Source organism: Triticum aestivum, chromosome 2D (assembly GCF_018294505.1).
Source record: "Triticum aestivum cultivar Chinese Spring chromosome 2D, IWGSC CS RefSeq v2.1, whole genome shotgun sequence".
Taxonomy (NCBI): domain Eukaryota; kingdom Viridiplantae; phylum Streptophyta; class Magnoliopsida; order Poales; family Poaceae; genus Triticum; species Triticum aestivum.
Window position 1 is genome coordinate 15,134,588 of NC_057799.1, and position 20,074 is coordinate 15,154,661.

Here is a 20,074-nt window from a genome sequence, read left to right on the forward strand (position 1 = left end):
TCCTCCAAGGGCATGCCCAGCGTGAGCGTGCTCAAATTTGCCACCAAACCAAAATTTGACGATGGACCTAAATTTCCACATATTTTTCTCTCTGTAACTGATGTACTAGCTCAAATTCTACACTACTAGCTTAAATTCTACAAGGTGGGGCCCACCTGTATCAAAACTAAAGCCGCGGTCCACACACATGGTTTTCCCTATCCATTCACGCCGTGTCTTCTATCTCTACACTCTCCTTGCCCACCAAGCAAAATTCTGCAGATCTTTTCTTTTCTCATAGCCAACCCCAAATCCAATCCTACATTGGTAGGCTCCGGACATCCCCAAAGGCCCCTCTGCTTCTCTCTCCATGTACCTATCAACCCCTCCCCATCCCCACTCGTTGACCACAGGTAAAGAGAGCTCGTTGCAGGAGCAAAGGAGCAGCCATGGCCGAAGTCATCGTCCAGAGGGCATGCGCGAAGCTCAGATCTGCCATAGGAGATGAAGCCGTTGTGCGTTCCAACTTCATCGGTGACCTGCGTTATATGTTGGGGGCGCTGGAGTCCATCCAACCGGTGCTGGAGAGAGCCGAGATGGAGCCGTTCAGGAGTATACCGGTGGCGCGTTGGCTGCAGCTTGCCTGCAGCGCGGCCTGCAAGACCATAGACACTGTCAATGAGCTGCACGACGCGAGACCACAGGCTGCTGCAACGGTATCCCACTGCAACTGGCCGTTTATTTTTTTTCTCCTTATTCCGGCGAAGCAAATACTACTATCCATCGCTTGCTTGCTGTCTTCACCGACGTGAGATTGGTTAGAGTATAATTCATTTATCGATATTTTAGCTGTGGTATTGTTAAAATTTCCAATATTCTGATTTCATCACAGTTTGATGTTTTATGTAAGCAAGATAGTGGTCCATATTTGCAGTTGACAAGGATGCTGCCCCACCTTGCCATCGTGAAGAATGCCATGGCCATCGAGGTGCAGGAGACGAAAAAACTAGTGATGCGGGCAGACGAGGAGAGGCCAAGTCGGTTTCCAAATTATTACACCGAAATTACCGAGGAACCAAAAACTCGACCAGTTTCTGAGGAAGCAATGATTTTTGGAAGAGGATCAGATAAAGAGAGGATAATAGCCGCCCTGCTATGTAGTACTGAGCCCAACATCACGCAAGAGCACATCACCATTCTTCCCATCTATGGGCTTGAAGGCAGCGGCAAGACAACCTTGGCACAAATGGTATTTAACGGTACCCACTCCCTTCAAGGCTATGACTTCCGGGTATGGTTTCATGTGTCTCCCCAGTTGGACTTCCATGCACTAGGTAACTCCATTATTTGTCACGTGTTGGAAAGGCGACAAGAAGCTTCAGACATGGAGGGGATGGAGGGTATAATGAAGCGCCTTCACGAGCTACTTCATCGTAAGAAGGTGCTCCTTATATTGGATGACCTGTGGGAGGAGGATTCCATTCAGTTACAGCTGTTGAAGTCCATGTTAACTTTCTTGGGAGACAAGATGGACGTAATAGTAACCACATCCAACCAAGCCATCGCTAGGAACATCTGTACAGTTGAGCCGTACAGGCTAAATCGGTTGAGTGATGACACATGTTGGGAAATAATCAAGAAATCCATCGGTTTCGAAGGAGGAGAAGAAGAGTTGGAGAAGATTGGACGGGAGATCGCAAGCAAGTGCTGCGGTGTACCATTAGTAGCTCAAGAGTATGCATCCATTCTACATTTTTCTTCCCGAGATGCTATTACATGGAAAAAATTCATGGAATGGAGTATCTGGTCTATTATTATGAAGTCCATTTCTTCCCGAGTGTGGTTATCCCTTGCAAGATTCGAGCTAAGCTACAGGAGTATGCCACCAGATTTGAGGCTATGCTTTGCTTATTATTGTGCAGTCTTCCCAACTGGCCACAACATAGTCAAAGATGACCTGGTTCATCAATGGATTGCTCTGCACCTCATTGAGCCATCTGAAACATTGTCTGCCGCACAGATAGCAGAGGAGCATATTACCAGGCTTCAGAACATGTCATTCCTTCAAACTGCAGAGCTGGACCACGTGAGTAATTGTCTACTACTCTATTGTACAAAATCTGCTGACTTATAAAGACAGAAAACTGAAGTAAAATTTGAGTGAATTGTATCATACTTGTTCCTACTGGATGGATTACTAATGTGTGGATATAGTAGTAGGTATGCCCGAGGGACATGATATAGTGAAGCGAAAGAACAACATACATCTAGGAAACTAAGACATATATAGGCTACTTACTAATTTTTAATTGGAAGAAGAGGATCCAATCGGCTGTCCGATCACGCGCTGGAATCGGCCGCCTTGGTCGAGCAACACGTGCCGCCCAAGTTGCTGGCTCCCTTCGACATTATCCTTTCCTGAGCCACCCCTCCACAAAGGGCCTCTTTGATTCAAATAATTTCTAAAATAATTTTGTAGAATTCTAATCTTTGAACAACATGGAAGCTTCTTGTTATGATAATAGCCCCCTTGCGATAAGTTCATCTTGTATCCATGTTTGGTCCTTTGCAATCGTGGTTCTGACCATATTGTTCTTGTTTGATCCATTTATCGAACAAGTTAAAGTACTTGTCTTCTTCAGATCGTTTCACCTGTTCAACCTCTACATTGCTATACCCTCGAGTATTACCCTCTGGTATCTCGAGAATATCATGGAACTACATAACTTCTTATGAGTTTTTCATCAACTATTATTCTCGTCGATTCAAATTTTCCACGGGTTCTGAGTTGTTAGACACTCGAGAACACCGATAACCGATTCAAGTCTCCATTGTTTTGTTTAACCTTTCTTGTAACCTAACATATCTGAGCAGTGACAATTCCCTGCTTATGTAAACACCTCGGTGTACAAACTCTGTCAATAAGACCATGTTACTATTGTGGGTGACATTCCGGTAGCCACCGATGGAGGAGAACTTTGCCTATTGGTCCGCCTCGTCTTAACGAGCAGGAGAATGGTTCTCTTCGTCCCTCGCCCTTGGTACCGATGTTGTTGCCGACATAACTGACAGGTTATAGTCTGACATGCCTTGCTATCAAGATCGTGCAAGATGACATAACCCTTCCTAGTTTTTGATCCACGTGGTGGGCCCATAACCCACAGTTTCACAGGATCGAAACCTGACTCTCCTGTACATCCCTGTTTTCCAAAATTGTTCCTCGCACTTAGCTTCGTATGTACATCATGAGCCACCCACCTAGTGATCTACTCTGGTATCAGATGCAATACTTATTCCCATTGCTCCTCCTTACCTTGCTCTCGATGACTTTCTTGAATTTCAACTCGAGAGATGCCTCTATGCCATGTTCACCGAGATAGCCCCAGGTACCTATCTTGTGTTCAGCTCCGTCCTTCCCGAGTCTTTCCCCCTTACTCCACCCCTTAAATCTCGGGACGAGATTTCTTGTAGTGGAGGAGAATTGTGACGCCCGAATAATTAAGCAACAGTAATCCTCTGTAATGATGCCACGTCACCATGATTACTGTTGATAAACTCGCGTGGTTCGAAATTGGTTCAATTTTCAAATTCAAATTAAAGTCCAAAACTAAAATTTTCAAACATGAAAGCTAAAATGTTCAAAGTGTGTCAAATAATCTCTGGTTATTTGTCATGTTGAAACCTATATTTTAAAATGTGTTTTTAATGCCCTAAAATAAATAAAACAGGGGCTAAAACTAGTATTAAATCCTTTTAATTATTAAACAAATGCAAACTACTTTTTTTATGTGCCAAATTATATGTGGCAGTAGCCTATTTTATAATATTATTTTAGGTGCAAGTCTTCTATTTTATATAACTAGTTCTGTTTTAAAAAGTTTAGGAAAACAGGAAAGCTTAAAAAAACAAATAGAAAAGGCCCCTGCCCCCTGGGCCTAACCCCCCGGGCTAAGCCCCACAAGCTAGCCGGCCCAGCCCACTCCTCCCCCTGTCGTCTTCCCCCGCCCTGTTCGACCGACCGAGCACCCGCGCCCATCGGCCGCAGCCCGACCACCTCGCCGTCGCCGCCGCCGAGGCGATAAGATCGCCACCCCCACCGACGCCTCGAACCCTTCCCCCACTCGCCCACTTGCCCCCTCTCGCTCGCCTCTGCGCCTCCCCTCCCCCAGATCCACCTCTCCCCTCTCCTCCCGCTCGATCTCGAGCGCGCCCATCGCCATGGCCCCATCCTTGTCACGGCCACCGTCGCCACCTCGCCTCGTCCCCGTGACAGATCGGTTCTCCGGCCCTCGCTACATCCTCCCCGACCACCTGCTCGAGCCGGGACCCCCTGCATCACCCCCCAACGCCGTCGCCTTCTTCCTTGGGTCGCCGCCATCTTCTTCGACTCCGGCGACTGCTGCTGCTACTAAGCCTCTCACGGGCCTTTCTTGGCCGCACGGTGAGCTCCTCCCTTCCTCCCTTCCTCTCCTCCCGTCGTGCTTTTTGCCGTAGCTAGCTCGCCCGCAAGCCGAGCTCCGCCGTCTGCCATTGTCGTCATAGGGCTCGCCTCCGAGCTCCTCCGCTCGAGCCAGTAGCTCCGACGAGCTCCTGGAGCGCCATAGACCTCGCCTAGCCCTTTACTTCGCTCGCACACGCTCTGTAGCGCCGATCCTGAACTCCGGCCGAACGCGCCGCCCGCCACTGTCGATGTAGCGCTCCATTCCGGTCGAGTTAGCCCACGGGACCGCCGTAGATCGATGCGGCGTCGGACGCCCGGTCGAACGCGCCTAACCGCATCTCTCCCCGTGCCCTGTAGCTTTTTTTCGGCGAAGTCCGGCGATGCTCCGCCGCGGAAATGGTCGCCGGCGCGTCTCCGGTGCCGCCCGCCGACGTGGCCCATCAGGCCCCACCTCACAGCCACTGACCGCGGGCCCCATGGGCCCCAGATGACTGGGTTGACCCAGTCAACTGCTGACTGGGCACCAGTGGGCCACTGACGTGTGGGTCCCGCGCGTAATTAATCTAATTTGAAGTTAAAACTTTAATTAGTAAATAGATTAGTCTAATGTATCACTGACATATTGGGCCCACACCCCTTATTAGTTTAGTTAGATTAGTTAATTCGCTGTTATAGCCACTCTCACTGACCAGTGGGTCCCGCTGGACCCACAGGTCAGGTTTGACCTGGTCAGCCGACCAGCTGGCTGCTGACGTCATCCTCTAGTCATGCTGACGTCATAATTCCAATTCTGTTAATTTAGATAATTCCAAAATATGTTTTAATCTTTGAAAATTCGTAGAAAATAAACCGTAGCTCGGATGAAAAAGTTTTATACATGAAAGTTGCTCAGAACGACAAGGCAAATTGGAATGCGTGGTCCGTTTACCTGTCACATGCCTCTATCTGTCTGAACATGGAACATTTCCCCTCCGGTCATCTGTCTCACACAGGTCCGGAACCGGGAAAGCATTTCCGGTTGAATTCCCCCTTCACCTATATCGTGTAACCCTGTGTTAGAACACCTCTAGCATCGCTTATTGTCATGTTATGCATATGTTTGCGTGTATTTACTGTTTCTTCCCCTCTTCTCTCCGGTAGACCCCGGGACCGCTGCTGATGCCCCTACGATCGACTACGTCGACGACGACCCTCCTTCTCGCCTGAGCAACCAGGCAAGCCCCCCCTTTGATCATCTTGATATCGCCCATTCCATTCTCTCATGCTTGCATTAGATTTTGCTATTGTTATTGATTGTTCCTATTCTGATGCATAGCCTGCTTTTGTAACCTGCTCATTGTACCTTACCTGCTTATCCTAAACTGCTTAGTATAGGTTGGTTAGTGATCCATTAGTGACCCCCACCTTGTCCTTGTTGCCCCTGCTTCATCTTCGACGACTCGATCAACGTGATCGATGACCAGAGCCTGACACCTCACATCACATCACGCCCCTTTAGTTGCTCGACTCTGCAGAGCTACTATCGAGTGCTGAGGGTGATCCCTCATAATGCACTCCTGATGATAATTCTGTAGTGTAGCTATTCGGGCGTGGTCATCGAGGGTGATTTCCTCTTTCACCATTCCTGATACGGCTCTGTCGTTCAACACCTCAAGTGTGAACCTCGAGGGTGGTCCCTCTTAATTCACCTTGATGATTACATTGAGTGGAATCCACCGGGGGTGATTCCCCGGGTTTTCCCCTTGATGTCTGGACACACGGTTACCTTGACTTTACTTGAGACCATTGTTGAAGTCGGGTCGGCCCTGAGGGGTACCCGCGAGTTGATGTGAAAATCGGGCGGGCCCGTAGAGCACCCGCGAGTTTTCCACGTGGCACGGCCGGGCAGTCTGGGCCCTTGCCGTAAGTCCATGAGACGGGGCGACGGGGTCACATTATCGTGAGTCTCTGCTCGTCTCCGCGAGCCCCCAATGCACTAACAGGTTTGGGTATTTGTTCTGAGTTGGCCTCTGGCCTTTACGCACTAACCACCACGCGAGAATAGATATGGGCCTCGACGTCGCAGTATCAGCCGAAGCTTTGTCAGACGTCCAGTTCAGCAATGCGGCATGGTCGGATCGTGCTGGCCATCCGAGGCGGTACTGGTATTCACCCTGCGCGCAATGACCCGGAGTGCTGCGGGCGATGGGCCCAAGACCCCGGAGCGCTTAGGATGTAGACCGGCGGGGACCTCTCTGCTGAGCCTAGGTAGGGTTGCGACGTGTTGATCTTCCGAGGCCGGGCATTGACCCCAGAAAGGTGTGTCCGGCCAGAGTGATCGAGCGTGTTGGGTAACGTGGTGCACCCCTGCAGGGAAGATATATATTTGAATACCGTGTCCGCGGTAATGGATGTTCAGACTTATATCCTGATCTTATATAACTAGAAACGGATACTTGAGATATGTGATGGATATGTGGCTCCGAGATTGCTTTCCCGCAGGGAGTCGAGGAAGGATCTCTGGGCGTTGATGTTACAACATGCTTGTTAAATATTAAAATGTTACTCTTTACTCTTCTACATGCTGCAAGATGCTTGGAGCTGCTTGAAGATGCTAGTCTTCGATAGGCTAGGCCTTCCCCCTCTATTCTGGCATTCTGCAGTTCAGTCCACAGATACAAACCTTCCTTTTGATACCAATGCATACTTAGTATACATCTGATGCTTGCGAGTACTTTGGATGAGTACTCACGGTTGCTTTGCTACCCCTTTTCCCCCTTCTTTCTTCTTTCCGGTTGATGCAACCAAATGGTGGATCCCTGGAGCCAGATGCCACCGTCGATGGATACTACTGTATGGAGACCGCCGACGACCAGGAGTAGTTAGGAGGTCCCAGGCAGGAGGCCTTGCCTCTTCGATCGTTGATGTTTGTGCTAGCCTTCTTAAGGCATCCTTGTTTAACTTATGTCTGTACTCAGATATTGTTGCTTCCGCTACTGCTTGTGTATCGAGCTATGTATTCGAGCCCTCGAGGCCCCTGGCTTGTAATATAAAGCTTGTATTATTTTATTTGTGTCTAGAGTTGTGTTGTGATATCTTCCCGTGAGTCCCTGATCTTGATCATACACATTTGCGTGTATGATTAGTGTACGATTGAATCGGGGGCGTCACAGGTGAGGATAGGTCATTGTTGTAGTTTGTCGATCGCTTTGAGTTTTTCTCTCTCGCGCTTAGGCATAGTTTGGTCTTGTATTACTTTGCTATTTGCCGACTTGTTTTTTGGTGTTTGTGTGTGCGTATGTTGTTTATTGTGTGCATTCTAACTATGTAGAGTCAGATGTGTTGAGTATTGTGTCTATAGCTACTTGACGCTTCATTTGGAGTCAGTAAATTCACCCTTTGTGAAAGGAAAAAACCCTGATATTTCCCGAGTGTGGTTATCCCTTGCAAGATTCGAGCTAAGCTACAGGAGTATGCCACCAGATTTGAGGCTATGCTTTGCTTATTATTGTGCAGTCTTCCCAACTGGCCACAACATAGTCAAAGATGACCTGGTTCATCAATGGATTGCTCTGCACCTCATTGAGCCATCTGAAACATTGTCTGCCGCACAGATAGCAGAGGAGCATATTACCAGGCTTCAGAACATGTCATTCCTTCAAACTGCAGAGCTGGACCACGTGAGTAATTGTCTACTACTCTATTGTACAAAATCTGCTGACTTATAAAGACAGAAAACTGAAGTAAAATTTGAGTGAATTGTATCATACTTGTTCCTACTGGATGGATTACTAATGTGTGGATATAGTAGTAGGTATGCCCGAGGGACATGATATAGTGAAGCGAAAGAACAACATACATCTAGGAAACTAAGACATATATAGGCTACTTACTAATTTTTAATTGGAAGAAGAGGATCCAATCGGCTGTCCGATCACGCGCTGGAATCGGCCGCCTTGGTCGAGCAACACGTGCCGCCCAAGTTGCTGGCTCCCTTCGACATTATCCTTTCCTGAGCCACCCCTCCACAAAGGGCCTCTTTGATTCAAATAATTTCTAAAAATAATTTTGTAGAATTCTAATCTTTGAACAACATGGAAGCTTCTTGTTATGATAATAGCCCCCTTGCGATAAGTTCATCTTGTATCCATGTTTGGTCCTTTGCAATCGTGGTTCTGACCATATTGTTCTTGTTTGATCCATTTATCGAACAAGTTAAAGTACTTGTCTTCTTCAGATCGTTTCACCTGTTCAACCTCTACATTGCTATACCCTCGAGTATTACCCTCTGGTATCTCGAGAATATCATGGAACTACATAACTTCTTATGAGTTTTTCATCAACTATTATTCTCGTCGATTCAAATTTTCCACGGGTTCTGAGTTGTTAGACACTCGAGAACACCGATAACCGATTCAAGTCTCCATTGTTTTGTTTAACCTTTCTTGTAACCTAACATATCTGAGCAGTGACAATTCCCTGCTTATGTAAACACCTCGGTGTACAAACTCTGTCAATAAGACCATGTTACTATTGTGGGTGACATTCCGGTAGCCACCGATGGAGGAGAACTTTGCCTATTGGTCCGCCTCGTCTTAACGAGCAGGAGAATGGTTCTCTTCGTCCCTCGCCCTTGGTACCGATGTTGTTGCCGACATAACTGACAGGTTATAGTCTGACATGCCTTGCTATCAAGATCGTGCAAGATGACATAACCCTTCCTAGTTTTTGATCCACGTGGTGGGCCCATAACCCACAGTTTCACAGGATCGAAACCTGACTCTCCTGTACATCCCTGTTTTCCAAAATTGTTCCTCGCACTTAGCTTCGTATGTACATCATGAGCCACCCACCTAGTGATCTACTCTGGTATCAGATGCAATACTTATTCCCATTGCTCCTCCTTACCTTGCTCTCGATGACTTTCTTGAATTTCAACTCGAGAGATGCCTCTATGCCATGTTCACCGAGATAGCCCCAGGTACCTATCTTGTGTTCAGCTCCGTCCTTCCCGAGTCTTTCCCCCTTACTCCACCCCTTAAATCTCGGGACGAGATTTCTTGTAGTGGAGGAGAATTGTGACGCCCGAATAATTAAGCAACAGTAATCCTCTGTAATGATGCCACGTCACCATGATTACTGTTGATAAACTCGCGTGGTTCGAAATTGGTTCAATTTTCAAATTCAAATTAAAGTCCAAAACTAAAATTTTCAAACATGAAAGCTAAAATGTTCAAAGTGTGTCAAATAATCTCTGGTTATTTGTCATGTTGAAACCTATATTTTAAAATGTGTTTTTAATGCCCTAAAATAAATAAAACAGGGGCTAAAACTAGTATTAAATCCTTTTAATTATTAAACAAATGCAAACTACTTTTTTTATGTGCCAAATTATATGTGGCAGTAGCCTATTTTATAATATTATTTTAGGTGCAAGTCTTCTATTTTATATAACTAGTTCTGTTTTAAAAAGTTTAGGAAAACAGGAAAGCTTAAAAAAACAAATAGAAAAGGCCCTGCCCCCTGGGCCTAACCCCCCGGGCTAAGCCCCACAAGCTAGCCGGCCCAGCCCACTCCTCCCCCTGTCGTCTTCCCCCGCCCTGTTCGACCGACCGAGCACCCGCGCCCATCGGCCGCAGCCCGACCACCTCGCCGTCGCCGCCGCCGAGGCGATAAGATCGCCACCCCCACCGACGCCTCGAACCCTTCCCCCACTCGCCCACTTGCCCCCTCTCGCTCGCCTCTGCGCCTCCCCTCCCCCAGATCCACCTCTCCCCTCTCCTCCCGCTCGATCTCGAGCGCGCCCATCGCCATGGCCCCATCCTTGTCACGGCCACCGTCGCCACCTCGCCTCGTCCCCGTGACAGATCGGTTCTCCGGCCCTCGCTACATCCTCCCCGACCACCTGCTCGAGCCGGGACCCCCTGCATCACCCCCCAACGCCGTCGCCTTCTTCCTTGGGTCGCCGCCATCTTCTTCGACTCCGGCGACTGCTGCTGCTACTAAGCCTCTCACGGGCCTTTCTTGGCCGCACGGTGAGCTCCTCCCTTCCTCCCTTCCTCTCCTCCCGTCGTGCTTTTTGCCGTAGCTAGCTCGCCCGCAAGCCGAGCTCCGCCGTCTGCCATTGTCGTCATAGGGCTCGCCTCCGAGCTCCTCCGCTCGAGCCAGTAGCTCCGACGAGCTCCTGGAGCGCCATAGACCTCGCCTAGCCCTTTACTTCGCTCGCACACGCTCTGTAGCGCCGATCCTGAACTCCGGCCGAACGCGCCGCCCGCCACTGTCGATGTAGCGCTCCATTCCGGTCGAGTTAGCCCACGGGACCGCCGTAGATCGATGCGGCGTCGGACGCCCGGTCGAACGCGCCTAACCGCATCTCTCCCCGTGCCCTGTAGCTTTTTTCGGCGAAGTCCGGCGATGCTCCGCCGCGGAAATGGTCGCCGGCGCGTCTCCGGTGCCGCCGCCGACGTGGCCCATCAGGCCCCACCTCACAGCCACTGACCGCGGGCCCCATGGGCCCCAGATGACTGGGTTGACCCAGTCAACTGCTGACTGGGCACCAGTGGGCCACTGACGTGTGGGTCCCGCGCGTAATTAATCTAATTTGAAGTTAAAACTTTAATTAGTAAATAGATTAGTCTAATGTATCACTGACATATTGGGCCCACACCCCTTATTAGTTTAGTTAGATTAGTTAATTCGCTGTTATAGCCACTCTCACTGACCAGTGGGTCCCGCTGGACCCACAGGTCAGGTTTGACCTGGTCAGCCGACCAGCTGGCTGCTGACGTCATCCTCTAGTCATGCTGACGTCATAATTCCAATTCTGTTAATTTAGATAATTCCAAAATATGTTTTAATCTTTGAAAATTCGTAGAAAATAAACCGTAGCTCGGATGAAAAAGTTTTATACATGAAAGTTGCTCAGAACGACAAGGCAAATTGGAATGCGTGGTCCGTTTACCTGTCACATGCCTCTATCTGTCTGAACATGGAACATTTCCCCTCCGGTCATCTGTCTCACACAGGTCCGGAACCGGGAAAGCATTTCCGGTTGAATTCCCCCTTCACCTATATCGTGTAACCCTGTGTTAGAACACCTCTAGCATCGCTTATTGTCATGTTATGCATATGTTTGCGTGTATTTACTGTTTCTTCCCCTCTTCTCTCCGGTAGACCCCGGGACCGCTGCTGATGCCCCTACGATCGACTACGTCGACGACGACCCTCCTTCTCGCCTGAGCAACCAGGCAAGCCCCCCCTTTGATCATCTTGATATCGCCCATTCCATTCTCTCATGCTTGCATTAGATTTTGCTATTGTTATTGATTGTTCCTATTCTGATGCATAGCCTGCTTTTGTAACCTGCTCATTGTACCTTACCTGCTTATCCTAAACTGCTTAGTATAGGTTGGTTAGTGATCCATTAGTGACCCCCACCTTGTCCTTGTTGCCCCTGCTTCATCTTCGACGACTCGATCAACGTGATCGATGACCAGAGCCTGACACCTCACATCACATCACGCCCCTTTAGTTGCTCGACTCTGCAGAGCTACTATCGAGTGCTGAGGGTGATCCCTCATAATGCACTCCTGATGATAATTCTGTAGTGTAGCTATTCGGGCGTGGTCATCGAGGGTGATTTCCTCTTTCACCATTCCTGATACGGCTCTGTCGTTCAACACCTCAAGTGTGAACCTCGAGGGTGGTCCCTCTTAAATTCACCTTGATGATTACATTGAGTGGAATCCACCGGGGGTGATTCCCCGGGTTTTCCCCTTGATGTCTGGACACACGGTTACCTTGACTTTACTTGAGACCATTGTTGAAGTCGGGTCGGCCCTGAGGGGTACCCGCGAGTTGATGTGAAAATCGGGCGGGCCCGTAGAGCACCCGCGAGTTTTCCACGTGGCACGGCCGGGCAGTCTGGGCCCTTGCCGTAAGTCCATGAGACGGGGCGACGGGGTCACATTATCGTGAGTCTCTGCTCGTCTCCGCGAGCCCCCAATGCACTAACAGGTTTGGGTATTTGTTCTGAGTTGGCCTCTGGCCTTTACGCACTAACCACCACGCGAGAATAGATATGGGCCTCGACGTCGCAGTATCAGCCGAAGCTTTGTCAGACGTCCAGTTCAGCAATGCGGCATGGTCGGATCGTGCTGGCCATCCGAGGCGGTACTGGTATTCACCCTGCGCGCAATGACCCGGAGTGCTGCGGGCGATGGGCCCAAGACCCCGGAGCGCTTAGGATGTAGACCGGCGGGGACCTCTCTGCTGAGCCTAGGTAGGGTTGCGACGTGTTGATCTTCCGAGGCCGGGCATTGACCCCAGAAAGGTGTGTCCGGCCAGAGTGATCGAGCGTGTTGGGTAACGTGGTGCACCCCTGCAGGGAAGATATATATTTGAATACCGTGTCCGCGGTAATGGATGTTCAGACTTATATCCTGATCTTATATAACTAGAAACGGATACTTGAGATATGTGATGGATATGTGGCTCCGAGATTGCTTTCCCGCAGGGAGTCGAGGAAGGATCTCTGGGCGTTGATGTTACAACATGCTTGTTAAATATTAAAATGTTACTCTTTACTCTTCTACATGCTGCAAGATGCTTGGAGCTGCTTGAAGATGCTAGTCTTCGATAGGCTAGGCCTTCCCCCTCTATTCTGGCATTCTGCAGTTCAGTCCACAGATACAAACCTTCCTTTTGATACCAATGCATACTTAGTATACATCTGATGCTTGCGAGTACTTTGGATGAGTACTCACGGTTGCTTTGCTACCCCTTTTCCCCCTTCTTTCTTCTTTCCGGTTGATGCAACCAAATGATGGATCCCTGGAGCCAGATGCCACCGTCGATGGATACTACTGTATGGAGACCGCCGACGACCAGGAGTAGTTAGGAGGTCCCAGGCAGGAGGCCTTGCCTCTTCGATCGTTGATGTTTGTGCTAGCCTTCTTAAGGCATCCTTGTTTAACTAATGTCTGTACTCAGATATTGTTGCTTCCGCTACTGCTTGTGTATCGAGCTATGTATTCGAGCCTTCGAGGCCCCTGGCTTGTAATATAAAGCTTGTATTATTTCTATTTGTGTCTAGAGTTGTGTTGTGATATCTTCCCGTGAGTCCCTGATCTTGATCATACACATTTGCGTGTATGATTAGTGTACGATTGAATCGGGGGCGTCACAGGTGAGGATAGGTCATTGTTGTAGTTTGTCGATCGCTTTGAGTTTTTCTCTCTCGCGCTTAGGCATAGTTTGGTCTTGTATTACTTTGCTATTTGCCGACTTGTTTTTTGGTGTTTGTGTGTGCGTATGTTGTTTATTGTGTGCATTCTAACTATGTAGAGTCAGATGTGTTGAGTATTGTGTCTATAGCTACTTGACGCTTCATTTGGAGTCAGTAAATTCACCCTTTGTGAAAGGAAAAAACCCTGATATTTCCCGAGTGTGGTTATCCCTTGCAAGATTCGAGCTAAGCTACAGGAGTATGCCACCAGATTTGAGGCTATGCTTTGCTTATTATTGTGCAGTCTTCCCAACTGGCCACAACATAGTCAAAGATGACCTGGTTCATCAATGGATTGCTCTGCACCTCATTGAGCCATCTGAAACATTGTCTGCCGCACAGATAGCAGAGGAGCATATTACCAGGCTTCAGAACATGTCATTCCTTCAAACTGCAGAGCTGGACCACGTGAGTAATTGTCTACTACTCTATTGTACAAAATCTGCTGACTTATAAAGACAGAAAACTGAAGTAAAATTTGAGTGAATTGTATCATACTTGTTCCTACTGGATGGATTACTAATGTGTGGATATAGTAGTAGGTATGCCCGAGGGACATGATATAGTGAAGCGAAAGAACAACATACATCTAGGAAACTAAGACATATATAGGCTACTTACTAATTTTTAATTGGAAGAAGAGGATCCAATCGGCTGTCCGATCACGCGCTGGAATCGGCCGCCTTGGTCGAGCAACACGTGCCGCCCAAGTTGCTGGCTCCCTTCGACATTATCCTTTCCTGAGCCACCCCTCCACAAAGGGCCTCTTTGATTCAAATAATTTCTAAAATAATTTTGTAGAATTCTAATCTTTGTGATTTTTTCCTACATGCATTGTTTGATTTGTAGGATTACAATCCATAGGTATTATTCTTATGATTCATTCTTACTTTCATAGAAATTTTTTTACCCCCTCCAACCTAATGTGAACAATTCTATATTTTTCCTGCACACAATCGAACACTCATACTGTTCTTGTAGTATTGAAGAAGACAAGACACTCAATTCTTGTTTTTTTTGTTCCTATTATGTGTTTTACAAAACCTACGAGTCATAGAGGCCCTAAGTGTGTTTCCTTCCTGAACCATCCCATCCTCCACCTCTCTCTGTGAAGTCATTGCATCAATGGGGTTCGCCTCCTTTCACCCACCCCCGGGCCGGACACTGCCGCCGGAGACGAACTCACACATAATTAATGTTAATGCAAGAGAGAGTCGGAGCGTCGGTGCTACAAGGATAGACCGCCCGGTTGTGCATATTGCAGTTAGTCGATCAGTGGCGGGAGTGAGCTGCCGACGCACAAGGACATCTGCAGCAGGGTGGCTGCAGATGCTGCAAGTGGGGAAGGGTGGTGCTATGATGTGGTGACGATGATGCTATGCCCCAGCTACAACGAAGATGTGAGGCTACGTGCTACAAGTGGCGACTGGATGTGCTATGAGGTGCAACTCTTGTTGCTGCGAGCGGTGACCGGTGGAGCTGCGAGCGGCAATGGCTTCGATGGCGTTGGTGCAACTGTCTACCAAAGAGCTACAATTAGCGACAGTCATGATGCGATTGTGGGAGCTGCAAGTAATGATGGCCGAGCTGCAACCGTCGATGGGCGTGATGCAAGCAGTGCATCCAGGCTACGCCACGGCAATGCATGTGGTGCTGCGAGCCGTCACGGTGGTGCTACATGCTGGGAGTGCGTTCGGGAGTCTTCATCGGCGATGACCATGGTGACCGCAGGTCAGGCCGGAGCAACGCTGATGCCTAGATTTTTGCACGAACTGTCGGTGCAGGACCGTACGGAGAAGATGGTGTAGCGTTGAGGAAGCAGGCGCAGAAGCTGATTTGGGACACTTGGATCATGCGCGACAATATCTAATGGCTAGTGAGGTGATCGATCGGGCCTTTGGACCGGTCGACCGACACCTATTGTTCTCTTTTAAGTTAATGTTAAAATATACCTAAGCTCCACATGTCTAAGTTGCACAATAGTAGTTACACTTGCTCAAGATAAATATTTCGTGATGCATCTTATAATCACGTGCATATGCCTTTAATTTGTTGCAGGCCAGTGGAGCCAATAAGGGTGCAATTTTGTTGACTATGCACGGTGTGGTGCACAACCTCGCGACAACGTTCCTAGAAAGTTCAAGCTACCATCTAGCCACCAATCATCATGGGAAACTTGATGTGCCTTATGGTAAGTACATAAGAGCACTGCGCTGTGTCGGCTGTAGCAACGTGGAGTTTAAAGGTGGCTCATTTCCACATGAGAAGTGGCTACGTGTCCTGGAACTAACGGAGAGCTCCGTGCTGAAGCTACCGGACTACATCTTGCAACTGAAGCACCTGGGGTATCTTAAGATATCAAAATTTACTGGACTGGTAACTCTTCCAGAGTCTGTTGGGCATCTGAAAAATCTGTTCCATATTGACTTATCAGGATGCTCCAGGCTTGCAGCTCTTCCGGAATCATTTGGAGATCTCGTAAACTTAACCCATGTCAATCTGTCACGATGCCATGGACTGACAGAGCTTCCAGAACCACTCCAGAAGCTTGGCAAACTGGTACACCTGGATTTATCATTCTGGTCTTGTTTTGAAGGTATTGGGGAACGCCTTGGTGGCCTCACCAATCTGGAGCATTTGAACTTGTCGCACCCTTGCTGTCATCTTGTTCAGCACCGTTCCGATCTCCAGGGTCTGAAAGATGGTCTGTGCAAGCTCACCAAACTCCGGTATCTGAACTTGTCAGCGTGCCTGAATCCTATCTTTTACTACCACCAGTCACAAGAGGACAGTCTCAAATTCCTTGGAGAGTGTGTCAGCGGTCTTTCCAGCCTAGAACATTTGGACCTGTCTCATCATACATTTCTTTTTGGTTACCTGCGAGTCTTGGTGAGCTCAGCAGGCTACACACACTGGATCTTTCAGGCTGCATCAGAATCAGGAAGGTAGGTGAAACGAAGTGTCTCAAGATTATAATAGATCCGAGCAAATGCCGGGGTCTGGAAAGTTGCCAATTTGTGGTCCGTGTTGATGAAGCGGCATACAGAAGCACGAGCAACCTTGCTCAGCTTGAGGTTGTGGACTGTAAAGAGCTGGGGATAAGCTGCCTTGAGAGGCTGCAGTGTTTGGAGGAAGCGCAGAGGATAAGATTAGTTCAGAAACAAAAGGTTGAAAGGTTGAAGCTTTGTTGGACAGTTGGTGAAGCTAGAGGATCTATGAAGGTGGATGAAAATGCTTTGTTAGGAGAGCTAGTGCCACCGCATTCTCTTCGGTGCCTCGAGATATGTGGCTATGGTGGGGAAACCTGCCTCCCTGCCTGGCGGATACCAAGCGTATCATCTCATCTCTGTAATCTTACAGAGGTCACTATGGAGGACTTCCCGAGGTGTGTGGCCCTGCCGCCGCTGGGTCTATTTCCAAACCTCCAGCGCCTTGTTCTCAGAAGGATGGCCAGAATCACAACGATTGATGCCGGTGCACTGAGTGGAGGGAACATAGAGGCATTCACTCGAGTCTCTAAGTTCACTATAGATGATATGGAGAACCTGAAAGAGTTTAAGTTTGCTGCCGTTGATGAGCTTGCGATTCAGAAATGCCCCTTGTTGAGCTTTGGATCTCTACCGCCCAGAGCTCACAGGTTGCTAATATCAGACTCTGACCAAGTGATGTCTTCATCGGTCAGAGCAATAGATGGTGTGGAAGGCCCTTCTTCTCCGGTAACAGAACTGGTGGTCGAGACCTGCAATTTGCCTCTAGGTAATGATTTTCATTATGTACCTTCTTTTCTGTAAATATATTTTGATCCTTGAGAAGCAATTATCTCCTGTACTTGTATTTTTTGTAATACTCCAGCATCAGCAATTCCTAATAGTGCTACTTTGCTTGTTTAATGTGCAACTAGGTGACTGGAGTTTGCTTCACCACCTCCCTGGACTCTGCAGCTTGACTATCAATAACTGTTACAGTCTAACCAGCTCACCGGAGATTATCAGCGCCCTATCCTCTCTCCAGTCACTATGTTTCTCTCAGTGCCATGAGCCTATGGAATCACTACCAGCGTTCTTGTGTGACCTCACCTCTCTCCAGCAACTTGCGATCGATGAGTGCCATGGCATTCAATCTTTGACGGAGGACATGTTAGCCAAGCTCACTGGCCTCAAAGCTCTGTATATTTGGGACTGTCCTGAGCTGAAGAAGTGGTGTGAAACAGAGGAGAACAAACAGAAGCTTGCTCACATCCGAATAAATTTTGAGTATGTCCCCTGCCGATCTTGGCTACTTAAATTGTCTATACAAACACTATTTTGTTTTTTTCTTTCTATGTTCAACCAATAGCACCGTCCTGCTAGTAGGATGGCGCTGCTTTACTGCTGTTTGCTGCTCAGAGTTCCTTCTGTAGAAACACAGCCGCCATCATACACCTCAATTAAAACTGTAGCTTCTCTCTTAAAAAATAAACTGAAATTGTAGCTGATCAAAGTTTTCATCCTGTTAATTATGCAGGAAATTTGATACCAGGAAGACTGGCGTGCATCCTCCAGAAATATAAAAGAAGTGTCTCAGTTCTGCATTAGTGAGCATTAGCCACTGGAACAGTACCGCAAGACCGTCGGCATTTCCTTAGTGGATCCATGATGAACTGATCACTGTCCTCTAGTATGATGGAAACTTTGCGCCAGAAATCCAATTTTTCATTAGAGTACAATTTAATTTGTGTTCATCTGCGGACACTTGTGTCCACAAAAGCATGATTTCAGACACCTTTGTTTGTTTTTTTATCCTTGAAAGTGGCGTTGTACTTAGAAGCTGCATATCTGTTGTTTCATGCTATTCAGACAAGACAGATTAAAATCGATGTGATACAGTTAGGAAACTTTTTTTTTTCTGAAAACATTTATTCAGCTTCAACTATTGTTTTGAGTCGTTGATATGTACTTCCTCCGACTTGTTCAACTATTTTTAACTAGAGAGGTAGTACCTTTTGTACTTGTGTGCTGTGTGATGCTCTCATATATATCCTAAATCTTCATAGGTATTTATTTCTCGTTCGAACAAGTCGTGAAAGAAATACTCCCTCCGTCCCATAATATAAGAACGTTTTTCAAGCTAAAACAGCCAGAAAAACGTTCTTATATTATGGGACGAAGGGAGTATCTTTCTAGGTCACTACTCACTAGTACAGAACAGCCCATATCAGTTTCAGTTGGACTATCTGAGCTGGTTTTCACTTCAGTATGTGTCAGTGAAAAACACGGCAGTCATTTCTTAGACTGTTGGAGAGACAAGCACATTGTCTCAGGCCGTTACCCATCATATCCGTCTAAGATGTACCACCTCTGTTACTAAATGTAAAACATTTTGGCAGTTTAAATATTAGGAACAGAGGGTGTATCTCAGACGAGTTCACATACGGTAGACATATTATCAAACATGTGTGGCGACGAATTTGACTGTCACCTTGGACTTTTAGAGCACGGGATTGACTCGTGCCGGCTTCAGCTCCTCCAACGAGCCGGCCGACCATGGAGTGCACGTTGCTACAAAGGGGGGCCAGGAACGGGTTCAGACTTGAGAGCAGAGTTATGTTCCTTGGGGGCTCAGGTGTCAGCACGAACACGGGCGCGAGCGTCTGGGCGTGCACTTTGCCAGGCCTCGTACAGAGTCATGCCAGTGATGCTCTGTGTGGGGCGCGCGCGATTCAGCAAGAACACCGTCGTGGTCACCCCAGAACTCGCTGGGGACATCCTTTGCCTTGAGAAGACTGTGTGCCATGGACACGATGGTTTGGTCGTCTCCACGACCTGTTATGTTGATGGGAATACGGGCCGTGAGATGTCCCTACACACCCACCACCCACCCCGCAGCAGTCGTGGGAGCTCCCCGACACGAACTCGCTGCCCCGGTCAATGCGTAGCGTGCGCAGCCGCTGGCCCGCTTCAAGCTTTGCACCACCTCATAATTAAGCTCTTGATCGCTCCAGCTACCTCGTCCTTTGTCTTCAGAAGAGTGACCCACATATACCTGCTGCAATCATCAACGAGCGTGAGGAAATATCGCTTGCCGCTCGGTCTCGCCGGCGTTATCGCCCACAGGGATCTCCGTGAACCAACTGCAGTAGCGTTGAGGTGCCCGTAGCGAGCGTGCCACAACCATGAGTCCTCGCCGACGCCGTAGTGCGCCGGCTGCGCCACCTTGAAGTTGAAGATACAGAGGTGGCTGCGGCCGCGAGACACACCTTTGCAAGGACCCGCCGCTGCCGATCCCACACGCAGCAGACGCGCCCTCAATCATGACCTGGCACCTGAACTCATCGAGTTGGCGAAGTTCACAATGTTGTTCCTCAGCCTCGGGATGCAATAGACTCCGAGTCTCCGACGAGCGCGCGATGT

The 20,074-nt window shown here is 48.3% G+C and overlaps 1 protein-coding gene and 1 pseudogene across 4 annotated transcripts; both read left to right on the forward strand.

Annotated features, from left to right (window-relative positions):
• The first annotated feature begins 228 nt into the window (after window positions 1–228).
• On the forward strand, window positions 229–13,341 carry LOC123051149 (disease resistance protein RGA2). 4 transcript variants are annotated; one of them, XM_044473954.1, is made up of 4 exons: window positions 229–695; window positions 914–1,821; window positions 7,836–8,079; window positions 13,242–13,341. In XM_044473954.1, exons 1-4 carry the CDS (start codon window positions 429–431, stop codon window positions 13,296–13,298), a joined length of 1,476 nt encoding a protein of 491 aa, XP_044329889.1. In that variant the 5' UTR covers window positions 229–428; the 3' UTR covers window positions 13,299–13,341. The 4 variants fall into 4 exon arrangements, with proteins under 4 accessions (XP_044329889.1, XP_044329887.1, XP_044329888.1 ...); XM_044473952.1 differs by lacking the exon at window positions 13,242–13,341 and adding an exon at window positions 11,573–11,661; XM_044473953.1 differs by lacking the exons at window positions 7,836–8,079; window positions 13,242–13,341 and adding an exon at window positions 7,229–7,328 and having other exon boundaries at window positions 914–2,065.
• An 86-nt stretch (window positions 13,342–13,427) lies between these two features.
• LOC123051148 (putative disease resistance protein RGA1) lies at window positions 13,428–18,585 on the forward strand (annotated as a pseudogene).
• The last annotated feature ends 1,489 nt before the right edge of the window (window positions 18,586–20,074 follow it).

Bases quoted from the DNA above. Each gene is read 5' to 3' on its own strand.
- LOC123051149 (XM_044473952.1), top strand. From the start codon at position 429: ATGGCCGAAGTCATCGTCCAGAGGGCATGCGCGAAGCTCAGATCTGCC. The intron at 696-913 runs GTATCCCACTGC...CCATATTTGCAG, and splicing joins GACCACAGGCTGCTGCAACG to TTGACAAGGATGCTGCCCCA. The intron at 1,822-7,835 runs GTTATCCCTTGC...TTCCCGAGTGTG, and splicing joins TCCATTTCTTCCCGAGTGTG to GTTATCCCTTGCAAGATTCG.